Source organism: Natrix helvetica (genome assembly GCF_964273705.1).
Source record: "Natrix helvetica genome assembly, chromosome: 2".
Lineage (NCBI taxonomy): Eukaryota > Metazoa > Chordata > Lepidosauria > Squamata > Natricidae > Natrix > Natrix helvetica.
In genome coordinates this window covers 273,228,989-273,248,337 of record NC_138552.1, presented here as the reverse complement: position 1 = coordinate 273,248,337, position 19,349 = coordinate 273,228,989, and the positions used below count along the sequence as shown (strand labels likewise).

At 42.3% G+C, this 19,349-nt stretch overlaps 1 protein-coding gene across 3 annotated transcripts in view; it reads right to left on the bottom strand.

The window, feature by feature from the left end:
* SEPTIN4 (septin 4) overlaps positions 1-19,349 on the bottom strand; it is a 62,653-nt gene that overhangs the window by 25,486 nt on the left and 17,818 nt on the right. For 2 of the 3 annotated variants that reach the window (XM_081943397.1, XM_081943398.1), the window contains exons 2-5: positions 5,506-5,823; positions 3,737-3,830; positions 2,754-2,840; positions 393-516 (exon numbers count right to left, since the gene is read on the bottom strand). In XM_081943397.1, the coding sequence (XP_081799523.1) occupies positions 393-516; positions 2,754-2,840; positions 3,737-3,830; positions 5,506-5,682 (482 nt within the window). In that variant the 5' untranslated portion in view covers positions 5,683-5,823. The remainder of the gene's footprint in view (positions 1-392; positions 517-2,753; positions 2,841-3,736; positions 3,831-5,505; positions 5,824-19,349) is intronic. The other variant, XM_081943399.1, reaches the window with a different exon arrangement.

The following is a 19,349-nucleotide window of genomic DNA, read 5'->3' as shown; positions in this document are numbered from 1 at the left end:
GGAAAAAGAGATGCCATTTGGAAATATAATTTTCTCAAGATCGGATGCAAGAGAGGAATTCCTTTCTAGTTCGGATTTTAATTTTCTTTAATGAATACGAGCAGACTTCAACATCCGGATCTGAGCCACAGATGAACAATGCATGTAAAAAAGACTCCCTCTTGAGCAAGTCTCAGTTCTTCTTCCTAGTGCCTGCAGCAGGATTTACCTGTCCTCCAGCCAGCTGGCCTTTGTCTCTTGCAGATTATTTTTACCATAGTCTTGGCCTCCGCCCAAGAGTTAGCTCATCCCTGCAAGAAACACCTAATGGGATTCCCTCCCTACAATTTCCCATGATTCTGCAATCAGGCTTTCCTTGAGCAAATTCCTTTCCACTTTCCAGGGAAACATACCATTCTGTGTTGTTTACAGCATCTCCAAAGCCTGGTGTGTCCACGATGGTCAAGCGAAGTTTCACCCCTTTCTCCTCTATGTCTACCACATGCTTGGTGATCTCCACAGTCTGGACAATCAGTTCTAGTCCCCAAGAGAGGAAAAAGGAGAATTGGAGAGGGTGTATTTGCAAAGTTCCAAATCAATTGAAATGTCAACTATGCAAGAATAAGATCTCTAATGGCAGGCCTTTCCACCAGAAAGAAGATTCCTTTCTTATTTCCATTTTCTTTTGATTGTTTAGAAATCTTTTGGCTGCTTAAAACAGCATTGCTCCTGCATCTTTAATTTAAAGCTGGGATTTAACAGAATCTGAAAAATCCAGGGAATGCATGCAGAAATACTGCAGAGTATTTGCTGCCAAATATTGCAGAATTGGCCATAGACCAAGACTGTTTCGTTGAATGCTTTGTTTGGTTTTCCTATTGCAGATTCTTTTGAGATGTCTGTGATTTCACGGCCCTCTACTTCATTCTGTTTTGTGGACAACTGCTTAAAATAAAATTAAAAAAGGAACTTTCATCATTTTTCTTTTTGTTTAAAAAAATTAAATTAAACTTTCTATAAAACTTATAAAAATGATCTGTCTTTCAAAGGAGAAGGAAACTGGCTTCCTTAGTCACACTCCCTCACGCTACATCATCAGGACTAGCAATAGTGGAACTGCACTATATTGCCAAAAGTATTCGCTCACCCATCCAAATAATCAGAATCAGGTGTTCCAAACACTTCCATGGCCACAGGTGTATAAAACCAAGTACCTAGGCATGCAGACTGTTTGTACAAACATTGGTGAAAGAATGTGGACACTCTCAGGAGCTCAGTGAATTCCAGTGTGGAACTGTGATAGGATGCCACCTGTGCAACAAATCCAGTCGTGAAATTTCCTCGCGCCTAAATATTCCACAGTCAACTGTCAGCTGTATTATAAGAACGCGGAAGTGTTTGGGAATGACAGCAACTCAGCCACGAAGTGGTAGGCCACGTAAACTCGTCCAACATCAGTGTGTGACCTCACAAATGCGTTTCTGGAAGAATTGTAAAAAAATCCCATAAACACACTCCTAAACCTTGTGGACAGCCTTCCCAGAAGAGTGGAAGCTGTTATAGCTGCAAAGGGTGGACCGGCGTCATATAGAACCCTACAGATTAGGAATGGGATGTCACAGTAAGTTCATATGTGAGTAAAGACAGGGGAGCAAACACTTTTGGCAATATAGTGTATTTCAGTGATGGCTAACCTTTTTGTCGTCACGTGACGAGTGTGTGTGCGTGCATGACATCCCATGCCCCACCCCACCCCAGGCTCCCCACCCCACCCCCGTGCATGCACACTTGACTTCCTAGCCCCTCCATGCATGCGCATGTGTCTCACACATGCGCCCTGCTCCCCACGCATGCATGGCAGAGACTCGAAAATCAGCTGCATGGTGGGAGGCGCGTGCGCAGTGCAGCTGAGCTGGGGCGATGGCTCATGTGCCTGCAGAGAGGGCTCTGTATGGCACACGTGCCACGGGTTTGCCATTATGGAACTATTTCATTTTATCAATTTATGTTTACTTGCTGGTAAGGCACACAGGTTCACCAATTTCCTCCTGGAGGGCGGATGGGTGTAGGCGTAACTAATCAACAGAAAGGAAGTGGAGCTAAGGAGCAACAATCCAAAGGACTTCTGGAGCTGAGGATTCAGAATGTTTTAATCTTTCAGGCTTAGTATCACCATTACATAATTTTGCTTTATGATTATTTGATTTGCTTATTGTCCCACTGTTTGTTTTAAGGTTATTGTACTTTTTCCATTTTGCATTATAGTATTATGTTTTTTTGTTTGTGAGCTGATAAGACAAGTGTTTCTCAAACTTACTGTCAGACCTAGAAGCCATCTTTTACATTGGGCCTTCAGACCTGCCACAATTTCTACTGTGGGAAATTCTTTTCTCCGAGAGTCAAGGACATCTTGCCTTGCAGCTGCAATGGTGTGACTGGGAGGAATCTCCAGTTTCGGATGGTACCTGATTGGACCATATGATGGACATGTGGGTGCTGGGCAGGGACTTGAACTTTCACTTGGGTGGGGAAAACCTGGAACCTTTCAGGTTTGGGTTTTCCCAAATGTTGCCAATATGACATCTCTAGTAAAATGGAACTTTGAGGAAACTCAAGCCTCGGAGTCTTCTTTCATTGGGGGTGTTACTTGGAATCCTGACATCAATTTTAAGATGGGGGAACTTTATCTACCAGAATTCCCCAGCCAGTATGTGTGTTATGTATTAAGAGTTGGAAAGTAAGAATAATAAAGGAACATACAAACAAGCAAATACCTTCTGCATTTAAGAGTTTGCGATCTTTGTATAGATCTGTAAGAAAAAGGCTGTTCACCAGAGTGGATTTCCCCAGCCCAGACTCTCCTGAGGAGGAAAAGGAGGAACAGTTAATATTACATATAAGGAAAATGAGTTCTTAAGAAAGAGGTTTTCTGAAGGAAAAAGTGGGCAAATGAAAGAAATTCTTTAAATAAAGAAAACAATCAGTGGCAATTTGCATAGCAAGTTTGTATACCATATTTTTGGAGTATAAGATGCACCTTTTTCCCTCAAAAAAGAGGGTGAAAATCTGTGTGCATCTTATACACTGAATACAGGATTTTTGGCCTCCTGAAACCCCACCCCCTTTGCAAAAATGGCCGTGCATAGCCTTTAGGAGGCTTATAGAGTGCTCCTGGGGGCTGGGGAGGGCAGAAATGAGTGAAAAACGGGCCGTTTTTTGCTCATTTTTGCCCCCCCCCCCAGCCTCCAGGAGCACTCTATAAGCCTCCTAAAGGCTATGCATGCCCCCTTTTTTTTGACAAAAAACGGGCCCCTTTTCACAAAAAACGCCCAGTTTTGGGGTGGTCTGCAGAGTGCAAAAACTTTTTTTTTTTAATTTGCCTCTTCAAAATCTTAGTGCGTTTTATACTCCAGTGTGTCTTATACTCCGAAAAATACGATAGTTAAAGCTAATCTTCCTATTTCTAGCTCTTTGGCATCTGCAGCTTAGACTGTCCATCAGTTCACAAAGAATACTAAGAAATCGAACTTTACAATCCAATCCAATAAAAATACTGTGGAATTATTTCTAAGATCTGATCTCATAGATTTAATGCAACAGAATGTATTTTCCTCACTCTTTATACACACATTATCTAAACATAAGGCAAATGAAATTTAGTTTTAATTATAGTTCTCTGCCATGAATAATGTGCTTTTAATCTGCAACAATTATATACTGTCTCCTGAAACAGCCCTTATAATTTCAGCATTGGTACCTGCAACCATTAGTGTGAAATCAAATCCTTTTTTCACAGATTTCCGATGGACCTGATTAGGAAGTGTTGCAAATCCCACATACTCTTTATTGTCCTAAGAGAGAAGAAAAAGAAGAGAGAAAGGGGAAAAAAGCAGTATTACAAATTGCCAGGCCTTTTTTGCAAGAATCATTTGTCTGAAACAGGTTTTTAAAAGTTATTCACACAATAAATTTGACTTGGTTACAGAATTAATCTATGGCCGAGTTCGCATAATGCACTAATAATATTAATTAAATAGGCTTAGTTTCTACACCACAAACAAACTTTTGAAAAGTAACTAAACTTCATATGTTAAGCAAATTGATTTGATTAAACACACTGTGTAAATACAACAGTTGTATCACTGGCGAGAAACATTCTTTATCAAAGTATTTTTATGAATGACACAAATCTTCTATACGAGACTCAGGAAATGGACCTCTGTGCCTCTATACACCCACTGTTCATGTCAGTGAGTCATCAACTGGTCAATAAAATAGCCTTTGTTTTATTTCTGTGCTTTCTCCAACATGGGAGTGTTAATATCACTTTATAATGCCTTGGTAAGGCCACACTTGGAATACTACATTCAATTTTGGTCGCCACGATGTAGAAAAGATGTGGAGACTCTAGAAAGAGTGCAGAGAAGAGCAACAAAGTTGATTAGGGGGCTGGAGACTAAAACATATGAAGAACAGTTGCAGGAACTGGGTATGTTTAGTTTAATGAAAAGAAGGACTAGAGGAGACATGATAGCAGTGTTCCAATATCTCAGGGGCTGCCACAAAGAAGAGGGAGTCAAACTATTCTCCAAGGCACCTGAGGGTAGAACAAGAAGTAATGGGTGGAAACTAATCAAGGAGAGAAGCAACTTAGAACTAAGGAGAAATTTCCTGATAGTTAGAACAATTAATCAGTGGAACAGCTTGCCTCCAGAGGTTGTAAATGCCCCAACCCTGGAAGTCTTTAAGATGTTGGATAGCCATTTGTCTGAAACGGTATAGGGTTTCCTGCCTAGGCAGGGGGTTGGACTAGAAGACCTCCAAGGTCCCTTCCAACTCTGCTATTGTATTGTATGGCAATGTCAAGGATACGTCCAGCTTGAAAAGCATCATTTGGGGGGATTTCATTACTACAGCATTTGAAGCACAGCAAAACATTACCATATTTTTCAGAGTATAAGACGCACCTTTTCCCCTCAAAACAGAGGGTGAAAATCTGGGTGCGTTTTATACACTGAATACAGCATTTTTGGCCTCCCAAAACCCCGCCCCTTTGCAAAAAAATGCTCGTGCATAGCCTTTAGGAGGCTTCCAGAGTGCTCCTGGGGGCTGGGGAGAGCAAAAATGAGCAAAAAACACACCGGTTTTTGCTCATTTTTGCCCCCCCCCAACCCCCAGGAGCATTCTATAAACTTCCTAAAGGCTATGCATGCCCTTTTTTGACAAAAAAGGACCCGTTTTTGCTAAAAACAGGTCATTTTTGGAAAGTCTGCAGAGTGCAAAAACTTTTTTAAAAAATTTGCCTCTTCAAAATCTTGGTGCATCTTATACTCCGAAAAATACGGCACTTCTAGAAGAAACTTACTCCATGACACAAGCAAAATACTGCCATCAATAGGGATGAAGGAATGCAGGTTGAGTATTCCTGTACATTCAAGCATCCTAGGTCCAGTTCTACAAAAGGGAGATTCTGAAGGGGCTGGAAAGATGGAAGGTTCTGACAGAAATGCTGTAGAGATGCTTTACCTCATCTGACTCATATGGGTCAAGCCTGCCCCAGGGGCTTCTGGGATGGGATGGACTTGGTGGAGCAGCCATGTGTTGCTGTTTCAAGTCTAGAGGGTGAGGGCGGTAGAAGGCCTTCTGCTCCTTTTCCTCCAAAGCATCTTTGGGAATGGCCTGGACTGCAGCACTAGGGAACATTTCAGTCCCACCTAGACTGGATCTTTTCTCCTGAGGGATGGCTTCTGGCTTCACCCGATGGAAGGTCTTTTCTGTTGGGGAATCGTTAAGGAACTGGACCAGCTCAGCTTCTTCTGAGTCTTCCTTCAGAAAGTGCTTTATCTGGGCAGGAGAGGGTGCGGGAGAGAACAAAAAACAGAAAGCAATACTCATGTGAAGAGATGGGCCTGAGTGTCCTATCCTTTCAGCTACCTTTCCATCCTGTTATTCGCAGGTCTTCATTTATGGTGTAGTATTGATTTCATTTTTTAAAAAATAACATTTATTCATAGACACTTTTCTGAAAAACAGTGCATTGTCAGGGCATGCTATTTACAAATAAAAAAGTTACATCCCCCCCCCAAAAAAAGTGATGTTAAACATTGACATACAAGCTAATACCATGTTTCCCCGAAATTATGACATGTTCTGATAATAAAGCCATGCCACATTTTTCTAGTGGACAAAAATATAAACCCTCCCACGCAGATAAGCCCCTGGACAACCCCCACCTCTGGCCAGGCAGAGCGCCGCTCACCAACCTAGCGGTATCCCGAAAGTGCCAAGCCGCAGGAACTGGGGGGGGGGGGGGGCAAAGGTGATAGTGTTGCTTAGCGCCTTCGGGATACTGCTAGATTGGTGAGCGGCTCTGTGCCCAGCTGAAGAGAGGGATTGCTGCTCTCTTGCGAGCGGGCTCCCAGAGCCGGGCACAACCTCATGGGCAAATGGCTGTGTTGCGCTGTCGCAGCAGTGCAACATAGCAGCCATGAAGCAACCACACTTCTGAGCAGCCACCTGACAAACCCCCTTTTCAGCCGGGCACAGCACCATTCACTGACCTAGGGGTATCGCCAAGCTGTGTGAGCTCCTGTTCGCCGCCGCCTGGCTCCCGTGGCTTGGCGCTTGCAAAATGGCAGTGAATGGCACTCTGCACAGCTGGAGAGAGGGGTTGCATGAACAGCTGTTCCGGTGCTGCTCGCGTACCTCACCATGCCCTGGCCCAGCTCTCTCCGCAGAGCCAGGGGACTTCCGCTGCTGCCGCATGGCTTTTTCTGTAGCTTCCAAACCGAGTCTTCCAGCAGTGGCCGCTCTGGGCGTACCCTCTATGGTTGTACACTCTGCTGGCAGCTGGCCCACAACCATAGAGCGTACGCCCAGAGCGGCACTGCCGGGAGTTTGGAAGCCGCAGAAAAAGCCATGTGGCGGGAGCGAAAGTCCCCTGGCTCTGCGGAGAGAGCTGGGCCAGGGCATCGTGAGGCTGGGAGACGCACAAGCGACAGCGGAACAGCCCTCACGCAACCCCTCTCTCCAGCCGTGCAGAGCGTCATTCACTGCCATTTCGAAGGCGCCAAGCCGTGGGAGCCGGGCGGCAGCGAACAGGCGCTCACGCGGCTTGGTGATACCCCTAGGTCAGAGCAGCTGCCGGGCAACACCAAAACAATAAACACACCCCTCATAATAAGGCCCAAGCCATATTTTGTGTGTAAAAAGAAAATAAGATCCTGTCTTATTTTCGGAGAAACACGGTAACAATAATAATAATATAGATATCCCTGCCTAAGCAGGGGGTTGGACTAGAAGACCTTCATGGTCCCTTCCAACTCTGTTATTCTATTATTCTATTCTATTCTATTCTATTCTATTCTATTCTATTCTATTCTAGTAACAATAGTAATAATATAACCAAAAAGCTTTTAGCTAGGTTTCTTCTTACATTAAAGTATTATAATTATTTATTTTCTTACTTTCAGTACTAACATTTATGATCTTATTTTTCTCTAATTCCTACCTCTTGCTTCTATCCATTCATAGAATTTATTCCAAATCATATAATATTCTGTAACTTCTTGAACTTTAATTTTAAAAGTTAATCTAACCATTTCGGCACAATCAAAAAAAATTCGAATTACAGCCGCCTGTGGTGTATTGATGTATTGATTTCTAATACTGTGCTCCAGGATCCTTTCCTTTCCAGTGACTGTTTCAAAAGCAGCAAGGAGTTCTTCTTTCTTTTTATTCATAAATATGTGCAACTCTTAACTTGCTTATTTAATTTGTTGTTAAGGAAATATCCTCTAGTCCTTTTCTCTGTTCAGTATTTCCTGACAAGAGCATTCTGGGATCGCTCAGAATTTTTAAAAAAGGGTTATTTTTTTAACAATTAACCACTATGCAGTCGTGCCACCTGAATATCCTCGATACTTAATTCATCATCCACAAATTCCAGACAGGAAAGGTAAGAATCATGGAGCCTCTTTTGATCCGTAAATAATACATGCACATTATCATTTGCACTACTGGGAAAATAAAGGATGGTTCAAGAAGAGTCATATGCTAGGGACAAGAACCCAGACTTGGGGAAGAGGGAGTAAACTGGGGTCTGCAGAGGAAAACCAAGGGTCAATTCCATCGTGTATGCAAAATTCTTACTGTGTGCTCCTGGGGGATGCTGGCAGGCTCTTCAGCCTGCCCAAAGTGGCTGGGATTGGCACCCTCTTTCAGGGCACCAGCAAAAGGCATCTCTGCTTCACTGGGCTGCATCTCCTTGGAGTCTTCCACGACAGCTATGGTTCCTTCTACCTCCTCTCCTTGAGTCGGGAGGATTGGGCAGGGCAGGTGTTAGAATGAGGAGTGAAAGGAGCAAAAGACAGATAAAGCAAAGAGAAACGCGCAGAAGGAAGTCCACAAAGGCTCTGGCCTCAAACCTACATGCTCATAAGTCAAAGCATATTTGCCAGTGGTGTTTACGTGATTCCCTACTACAACAAATATGATTTTGTACAGTCATGTGTGGGTGATGTGTACGTATCAGGACAATAATTTAAATCAAGGGTGTCAAACACTAGGCCAGTGATGGCAAACCTGTGGCATGCGGAGCCATTTGTCAGGGCACGTGAGGCGCTGCCCTGTTAGCTGGCCAGCGTGCATGTGCGCGCTGGCCAGCTGAGTTAACTCTTTTTTTAAAGCCATTTTTCGCCTCCAGAGGCTTTATAGGAGCCTGGGGAGGGCAAAAAGAGCCTCCCCCGCCTCCCCCCTGGAGGCCCTCATGAGCTTCCCTGAAGCCTCCGGAGTGCAAAAAAACGGCCTATGGGCAAACCAGAAGTTCAGGAACAGACTTCCTGTTTGCTCGGAGGGTCGTTTTGACTGCTCCGGAGGCTTCAGGGAAGCCTCCTGAAGGTCCCTGAAGCCTTTGGAGCGCTTAAAACGACCCCCCAAGGCGAGCAAACTGAAAGTTCAGGAACAGACTTCCGGTTTGCTCGGAAGGTCATTTTGACTGCTCCGGAGGCTTCAGGGAAGCCTCCTGAAGGTCCCTGATGCCTCCGGAGGGCTTCCGGGGGGGCGGAGGAGGCTGTTTCCGCCCTCCCCAGGCTCCTATAAAGTCTTTGGAGCCTGGGGAGGGTGAAAAAAGCATGCAAAAAAGGGGGGTCGCGCATTGCATTATGGGTGCAGCACCACTGCACACGATCCCCCTGCGCTCCCCCCACTTATGGCACACGAGCCAAAAAAGGTTCGCCATCGCTGCTCTAGGCCTTGGGGGCCAGATCTGGCCTGCGGGATACCTAGGTCTGGCCCACAGGGCTACACTGGAAACAGCGAGGGACTGGCCTGTGGTGCTTCTGCCAGCGAAAATGGGCTCCGGAGCAGGAGGCCATGGAGCTCGGGAGCCCGTTTTTGCCTGGCAGAGTGCTTGGGCCACCACAGGCACCCCTGACACGAATAACATCAAGTTGGCCGCACCCACCCTGGCCACGCCCACCCCAGCCCCCTAAGGTCAAACACAACCCTGATGCAGCCTTCAATGAGATTGAGTTTGACACCCCTGATTTAAATAATTAGCAAATAGCTTCCTTGCACCTAAAATGAAAAGTGTAATATGTATCTGTCAGGGTAGCTTCCGGATTGACAATATCCATTTCTCAACATACAGGTAATCCTTGACTTCCAACCATAAATTTAGTAACCTTCAAAGTTACAACAGCACTGAAAAAAGTGACTTATGACCATTTTTCACACTTGTCAGAAGGTCGCAAAAGGTGACCCCAGGATTTAGTGCCACTTTTAACAGTTGCTAAACAAATGGTTGTAAATTGAGGGCTACCTCTACTTGCAACTCAGTTCTGAACACCGCCATACTTTCGGAGCAACTGGACGAATGAACGACAAAGGGAATAAAATCGAAGGAGCTGAGAACGTTTCCACTCAGGAAAAGACCAACGAGGGGACAGATGCTAGCATTTTTTTCAAATATCTGAAAGGCTATATAGAAGGTCAATACTTGTGCACTCTCATTTCAGAGCAGTGTTTCTCAACTTTGGCAACTTTGAGATGTTTGGACTTCAACTACCAGAATTCCCCCGTCAGGCTGAGAAACTCTGTTCTAGAGAGTAAGCTATAAGACCCTGATTTAAAGTTCCAATTGAACATTATAAAAAAAGCTTCCTAACCCTAAGAGCAAAGAGACCTAGTTACTTGCGGGATCGCATCCTGCCCCATACATCCCTGCGACCAATTCACTCGCACAGAGAGGGACTTCTCCAGGTGCCGTCTACCAGACAGTGTCGGGGGGCGACACCTAGGAGTAGAGCCTTCTCTGTGACGGGCCCAGCCCTGTGGAATGACCTCCCCCCTGATATCAGGACTACCTCTGACCTCTGCTCCTTCCGCGCAAAGCTCAAGACCCACCTCTTCCAAGTAGCTGGCCTGGCTCAACCATAGTTTTACCATATCGCTCCTGACGGGTTTTTAATTGTGTATTTTGTATTTTAATTGAGGGGATTTTAAATTGAAATTTTAATTCTATTTTATTCATCTGTTTACCTCCTCCATGCATATGTGTATGTATAAGTACTGTTTATATTTGTATATTTTTTTATGTGTTTTTATTGTACGCCGCCCCGAGTCCTTCTGGAGAGTGAAAGGAACTATGTTAGCCTGGGGAAAAAACTTTGGACATGGGATTGATTTAGAAAAATGGCAAAAATTGTGGACTCAAAATTATAAAATGACAATGTCAACTACATATAAAGAAAATTTGTATAAGATGTTTTATAGGTGGCATTTATCCCCATCGAGAATAGCAAGAATGTCGAAGAATAAGTCTGAAAAATGCTGGAAATGTCAACATACACCGGGCACATATTACCACATGTGGTGGACTTGTCCTGAAGCTAAGAGATACTGGACTAAAATACACATGTGGCTGGAGAAAATGATACATAAACATATAGACTTGAAACCAGAACTTTTCTTATTGGGAATAATACCAGAAACATACAATAAAGACTTGAAATATTTGATCATAAATGTCTTAACAGCTGCTAGAATTGTATTTGCTAAATACTGGAAAAATGAGAAAGTACCAACAGAGGAGGAAATTGTTCGGAAGATAATGAACTGTGCAGAAATGAGTAAACTTACATTTGAAATTAGAGAATTAGAGGATGAGCAATTTTATAAAGTATGGGACTTGTTTTATCAATGGTTGGATAAAAAAACTTGGAAGTGAATCTTTTCTTTTTCTTTACCCTATCTTATATGTAATAATAATAGAAAGTTATACTTAATGTTCTGAAAAAATCTCTCTCTTTTTTCTCTCTTTTTTTTTTTTCTCTTTCTATACATATTAAGCCTTTATTATGAAATAGACCATTTACTTATACGAGATAAGAATAATAATGTATTTAATATATAAGAGTGAGATGATTTAAATTGTTAGGTATGATTATGGCTGGTGACTATTTTATAATATAAAATGGAATAATGATGATGTAATGAACAATGGATGTGAATATAGATTAAAATATTTAATGACTACATGGATTGACAAATAATAATGGGAAATTAAATTTGGAGTTGAGGATGATTGGAAACTTTAAGATTAATGGAAAATAGAAATGTCTTATATGAAGTAATGAGTTTCTTTTTTTCTTTGACTTAATCTCCACTTTTATCTTTGAGAGAATGGTGATACAATTTTATAAAGACCTATTGCTACTTAGTACATAATTGTAGAGATAAAGAAATAAGGGTTGTCATAAAAGAAAGAATACTATGGTAACTTGAACATGCAATGCTCAATGAAATATTTAACTATATTTAATGGATAATTAGTGAACGCATCCTTAATTGTAAAAACCATCGCACAAAAACTTGTAACCAAACGACATGCTTGATGAAAATGTGTTTTTTTTTTTACTTCCCTGCTCTTGTACCTTATGTGTTGTCTTGTCTTTTTAAAGAAAAATAAATAAACATTTATAAAAAAAAAAATTATTATTATTATTATTATTAATTCAATAGTGGTACCAATTACCTAGAGCCATGCTGGCAAACCTATGGCACATGTGCCGGAAGTGGCATGAAGAGCCATCTCTCGGGGCACACGAGGCGTTGGCCATTGCTCTTCCAGGATGCAGGGTGCTGGCCAGCTGGTCTTCACATGCGTGGGAGCAGTGGAAACTGGAGGAGCAGCTGCCCGCTGCGCATGAATGTGCTGAGATGATCCGTTTTCTGGCACGCACATGTGCGTGCCAGAAACCAGAAAATCAGGTGGCCAGTATGCATGCCGAAAATCGGAAGATCATCAATATGTGCACCGGGGCAGCTGTACTTCTAGTTTCTGGTACACACGCATACACATGTGCGCTCCTATTTCGGCACTCAGTGTCGAAAAGGTTCGCCAACCCTGACCTAGAGGGTTGATGGATTATGTGAAAGAGGAGACTAAACAGCTCTTTCTCTCTCAACTGCTTTAACTTGGTGGCCCAAATGGCTCCTTCCAATTCTATGATTTTGCCTCATATCATAGGATAGGAGCACACAACTTTTGTTTCAAGGACAGTACTTGCCCTTGAGGTGACATGCCAGGGACCCTGCTCCAAAAAGAGGAGAAGTCAGGGGAAAGCTAAATTTGAAATAAAGTGATTGTTCTTGCTTTGAAACTGCCTTGTTTAGCGACCACTGCGGTTACCACAGTGATGGAAAAAGAAGCTTTCCAATCAATCCTCACATTTACGAACAACTCTCACAGGTCTGTAAAGGAAAGAAAAACTGAAGATTATAAGCACAGTTGCAGTTTTACTTAGTGACTGCTTTGCCTAATGACCCAGTTGCTGCTCCCAAATGTAGTTGCTAAATGAAGACAATCAGTAAATGGTCTTAGCTGAGGAAAGTATATGTGGGGTTTTAGAATTAAATTAATTAATTAATTAAATTTTAGAATTAAAATTAGAATTATGGGGTGGATGGCATCTCTCATTTATCTATATTGCAGTAACAGCAGCAATATAGATCCACAAACTGGATAGGTCAGAAATTGGGATGTCCATACTGTACGAAGAGACCCCATTTCATCTGAAACCAGGCATTTCTCAGGAAACTATTATGGCAAGGATAGCTGAGATACAACTCTGAAGAATCCTCTTGAAGAGCCATTGCAAATAACTATCCCCCATTTGTTACACTTAACCACCGAAGACCGAACGTACAGGCACTTACGTGAAAATACACGATGAAAGTTACGATTAGATATACTCTATTGTGCAGAAATGGAGGCTACGTTAATATCAGCAATATTCTATTGTACGGAAGAGCTTAGCATTAGTGCTTTTGTAGTATGGTGAAGTGGAGATAAATACTAGCAATGTTGTCTTGAGACAGAGATGGAGCGCTGGAATTTTCACAGTCTCCATCTATTAGGTAACTTATTTTTCACTTCCTTCACTTTTGCAGCTGGCCATTTATTGCTGTTAGGTGCTGGAAGAAGTGAGTGGTTGTATTAAGGATGTTCTTTTCCATTACATTCTTTTAAAGTATTTTAAAGTTTAACACGTCAGCATAAATCACTCCTCTAGTGGTAAAGGATGTTTGCATTCATGTAGCAACATTTTTAATGAGAGCAGGTAAAACCTCAGCTTAATTAGACTTAGCCTTGAGTATTTATTAATTTCATCAGTTTCGTGGCTGAGCACTGTGGTGAATGTAATTTCCTCGCCATTCAGAATAACTCAGACATCTCCTTAAGAAGACTTGGAATCATCTTCAGAAAGGAGGCACTTCTATCCTGGAAAGACTGAGAGATTCCCCTAGGTCCGTGATGGTGAACCTATGGCATGGGTGAGCCATTGCCCCAGCTCAGCTCCACCGTGCATGCACACTTCCAGCCAGCCAGCTGTTTTTTGGGTCTCTGCTGCGCATGCACGGAGGGGGCGGGAGGTCCCATGCACATGCACCGTGCCCCATTTTTGGTCCTACAAGGCTTCAGGGAGGCCTGCTAAGCCTAAAATGGGCTGTGGGGGTTGCAGCAAGGGTGGCCTGTTTTTGGTCTCAGGAGGCTTCAGAGAGGCCTGCTAGGCCCAAAATGAGGTGCGGGGGGTGTCATACGCACATGCAGGGGGGGGGCGGGAGAGAATGGGAGGGTCATGCATGCATGCACAGGGATGAGGCATGGGGGGTGTTGTGCATGCATTGCATTATGGATGTGGGCATGAGCACACGTGTTGTCTCGCACACGCTTTCGGCATGTGAGGACAAAAAGGTTAGCCATCACTGCCCTAGGTCAAGGGGTGGGGAACGATGGCCCTTTTGTAACTTGTGTACTTCAACTCCCAGAACTCCTGAGCCAGTCATACTGGATCAGGAATTCTTGGAGTTGAAGTCCACAAGTCATAAAGGGGCCATTGTTCCCCACACCTGCCCTAGATTCTCCTTCCCCAGGGGACACAAACAAGGTTGTGTTTGTGTATGTGTGTTTTTTTCAATGAAGCAAAGATGTTGGATGATGCTTCAGCATCCACTACATCAGTGTTTCTCAACCTTGTCAACTGGAAGATGTCTGGACTTCAACTCCCAGAATTCCCCAGCTGGCTGGGGAATTCTGGGAGTTGAAGTCCAGACATCTTCCAGTTGACAAGGTTGAGAAACACTGCACTACATGGTAGTTCTGGGGACCCAACCAGGATGGATAAAAACCGATGGGTTTTTTTTTTTAAATCAAAAAATCTGATTTTTAAAATTTAAATCAGATTTTTTTTTATTTTTATCAAAATTATTTTAATAAAATGCTTTTGGAGTAGTTTTCTGTTTAAGATACATTAATAATTTAGTTTATTCAGCATGAAATGAAGCTTAGTTATGTAGCATGAGGCTGTATATTTTGCAATATTGGGACTGTCGGTGAGTCCACAGCAGGTTAGAGGAGGAGCTGCTTTGGGATAGAGATGACAGTTGCTCTTTAAAAATTACTTAAATCGAGTTGATTTAAACCAAGCCTTTTTACTAGTGATTTAAATCATGATTTAAATTGACTTGATTTAAATCAAATCCACCCGGGACCAAACCCATATAGATAATTTCTGAATCAGTGTAGTGTCCAGTATAGTAGATGCGACAATCCAATAATCTAATTAAGGCTCCTGCCAATAACTAAAAAAGCAATTGAATCTTTGAAGTGATGACTTCAAATATTAGCAATAAACTAAAACACTGCAACAATATCGAAAAAATCAGAATACAAGCCTTGATAATCACCTCACAAGATCATGGCGGTTACAACGATGCTTGGTGGTGGTGGGGAACAGATCTAAATTTGTTGCCTGTTTCCAGTCTCTATTATGGACCTATTTCCTCTGTTCCCAATTGCTGCAAACTTCTGATGTTACTCAAAAGTGGTAACAGAGATTTTACTTACCTTGAAGCTGCCTTTCAACAGCATCAGAAAAGGGGGAAATACTTCCTTTACACACTACTGCCTAAGGACAACTTAAGCCTTATTTGCTCATGGGCTGAGAACGGGAAGATCCCATCTGTTTTTGAACCGTAAATCCCAACATCCCTCCCAAGGTAGAATATGGTTTAAGAAAAACAGCTGTCTAATATACTGTACAAATATTTTATATGTCCATTTTCTACCACGCCTGTACTGGAATTCCCTGAAAGGGGTCTAAAACAATGACAACACATCACACGCCAAGCTAACCAAAGAATTTAACAAAAAAATCACAAGCTTTCCTCACGAATTGGTTCAAATCAACTTGATGTTTTGCTGCTAAAATGAACAGTTTGGAACTTTGGCTTGGAGACATCTACACTTCTACAGATCCCCCGGGGAATTCCAGATGTTCCTCAGTCTAAAAGGATAGACTGAGATCACATCAAATTACTGAACCACCTACACTGGTACTATAGGCCTGAGGCACAAATTGTTCACAGCTCTGCTTTTGAAATGCACTTTCATTGCAAAGGCCATCAGAGATCCAAGTTGGTTTTCCCCGCCTCCTCCGGGCTATTGTCCAATACATGCTCTGCCAATTAACCAGCCATCCTCCTTCAACTGGAAATTGCTTTTTTTTTTACTATGACCTAGGAATAAAGGCAGCATCCTCTGTTGCAGAGTGGAACAAGGCAGGAATAGGGTCACAGTGACTCCCCAGCCATCCTGCACCCTAGTAGAGTAGAGCTTGGCTTATCCAACCTAATCAATATCACCCATTATGCCTGTGTAATTGCTACATCCATCCATTCAACCATGACCTTGAAAAGGCTGCGGTACGGTATAGTTTACACGGAGCCTTCCCAAGCATTGTTGCAGCAACCCAAGCAACCTTCTACAAATGTTCAGCTCTGGTTTCTATAGCCTAGGAAGAAGATGCTCTGGTCTCCGAGTCTTGTAGAAATGTGGCAAAATGTCAATAAGCAATTCCAACATCATCAGACTGCACCACCTAATAATGGGCTTCCAGAAGTCAGTGAAGGCTAAACATATTTGGGATGTGATTGTTTGCCACAATTATGATGTATCTCATCTTTTATTTTTATACCATGGGTGTTTAAGGAGCGTGGTGACACAGTGGTTAGAATACAGTATTGCAGGCTAATTCTGCCTTTTACTACCAGGAGTTTGATCCTGACTGACTCAAGGTTGACTCAGCCTTCCATCCTTCCAAGGTCAGTAAAATGAGGACTCGGATCACTGAGGGCAATATGCTGGCTCTGTAAACCACTTACATAGAGTGCTATAAAGCACTATGAAGTGGTATATAAGTCTAAGTGATATTGCTATTGCTATTTAATATAACTGTCATTTTGTTGTATATTATTCTGATGTAAGTTACCAGGATTTGGAATGATTTTTGGCAGCACATAAATTTAATCAATAAATAAACATCATGAAAATTAAGCTAAGTAGGAGAACTTGATGCTTTTGGTTATCAATGTCACTAAGACAATGATGGATCCAAGGGTACCTCATAACACATAGCTCGTTATTTCAGGAGGAGTTCAACCGCTAGGTAGCCCAAGCAGTTTTGTAAATATCAAGAACCATGCATTCAAAGTATCTCTGCCTTATCCGAGTTCAGATTGATTTTCTGGCACTCAATTATTAATTACATTTAAAAATCAAATTTCTAAGCCGCTGAGTTTGAAACAACTCTGGGCAACATAACATATCCACACAGAGACACACAGAAAACCAATCAATGATCAAACTCCATAAATAGCTTCAGTCAGAGGGAACGTCTCTCCTCCACCAGCAGAAACACAAAGAGCTTCACCCAACCACACTAACTCAAAAACCCCGGGTAAGGTAGAGCCCAGATTTAATGTGTACGTTGGGGGTCAAGTACCAATTTTGTCTATGCATGGTCTGATTTGTGTCCCAAGACAGATAAAGTTGCGTAACATCAGCATTCTTTTTTAAAAAGAATTTGCGCATCACATGAACCCCTTAAGGTTATCACCAACAAAACCTATAAAAACAGCACAGAAACAACTTAAACATACAGGAATACTAAAATCCATTATGAGGCCAGTCACTCTCCTTCCAAACACTTCTGGAAGAATTCAATTATCATCAGCTCCCTGGAAGTTATCAAACTTGTAGTCATTAAACTGGTCTCAAAAGAGAAACATGGGTCACGGTCAAAAAGGCGTCTGCCAGCTCCTGCCACTTGAAAACGAGAACCTTTGGGACCAGCAGTTCAATATAAATGAAGCATCTCCTAAGCAGGACATCCCCCAAAGCTCATCTGCTCCACAGCAAGGACCAGGCCTAGGCTAGACCTTCTCTGTCTTACTAAAAACCTTTATATAGAAGGCTTGATTGACCAAAACCATGACAGACACGAGAGATCAATATTTGAAAGCCCACCTTTTGATAACTATGACATGTAAACAGTAAAGATTATGAATTAACAAATGAAATGAAGGAAATTAATATATTTTATCAATAGATGTGCCATCCAAGAAAATACCGTATTTTGGGACTATAAGACGCACCTGTGTATAAGACACACCAAGATTTCGAAGAGGTAAGTAAAAGTTTTTGTCCTCACTGGCCTGCAGGAGCACTCTGCAGATTTCAGCAGGGCTGGGGGGGGGGAGGTAAAAACGGCCCCATTTTTGTGAAGAAAAGGGCAGAAAATGGGCCGTTTCTTTGCAAAAACGGAGGCTTTTTTGACTTGCCCCAGCCCTGCTGATGCCTGCAGAGTGCTTCTGGAGGCTGGGGGAAGGCAAAAATGCCTGTTTTTGAGAAAAGCCCATTTTTTGCAAAAACGGGGGCATTTTTGCCTTCCCCCAACCCTGTTGAAGCCTGCAGAGCGCTGCTGGATCTGGGGGAAGGCAAAAACACCTGTTTTTGCCAAAAAAAAGGACGATTTTTCACCCGGTTTTTTTGCAAAAATTGAGGCGTTTTTGCCTTCCCCCAGCGCTGCTGAAGCCTGCAGATTGCTTCTGGGGGCTAGGGGGAAGGCAAAAATGCCTCTGTTTTTGTGAGAAAAAAGGCTTATTTTTTGCCCATTTTTTAATAAAAACGGGGGTATTTTTGCCTTCCCCCAGCCCTGCTGAGGCCTGCAGAGTGCTGATGGGGACAGGCAAAAATGCCTCAGTTTTTGCAAAAAAGGGTCCGTTTTTTATCAGTTTTTCACAAAAATGGGATGCGGGGCTTCGAGAAGTCAAAAATGGCTGTATTCGGTGTATAAGACACACCAACATTTCCACGCTCTTTTGGGGGGGAAGGTGCATCTCATACTCTGAAAAATACGGTACGTATTTTAATTTAATTTAATTTAATTTTAATTTTAATTTAATTAGCACTTCTAGACCGCCCCCTCTCCCAAAAGGGACTCGGGGCGGTGTACAGTCCATATCAAAAACATCATACATAATAACAATTAAAAATTATTAAATGGATAAATACATAAATAAGAGGAGGATAAAATAGACAGAACTGTAATTGCTAAATAAATAATTTAAAATATACAAAGTTTAAAACCCCAGTGTCTTATAAAATTAAGTCCCCTAAAACTTTAAGTTAAGATATCATAAGAATATAGTAAGGTATTTCAGGGAGGGTATAAAATGGTTGGTTTTCTTTAATTTATCGTAATAAACTTTCCTCCTGTACCCAGAACCCTTAAGAAAACAGGTGCAATCCTCCACAGTGCCAAATCTAGACCCAGAATTCAATCTTTCATTTCCCTGCCATGACGAATGAGTTTTGTAAGCAATTTCCTGCTTGGTCCCTGGCTCAAAGATGAAGTCATTTTTCCATTCTGATGTGAGCTCTAGATTGAAGAAAGAATGTTTTTTTAATTAAATACACATTTAAAAATTGGACACGGTGTAACCATCCTGGCTATCTCTTTGCCACA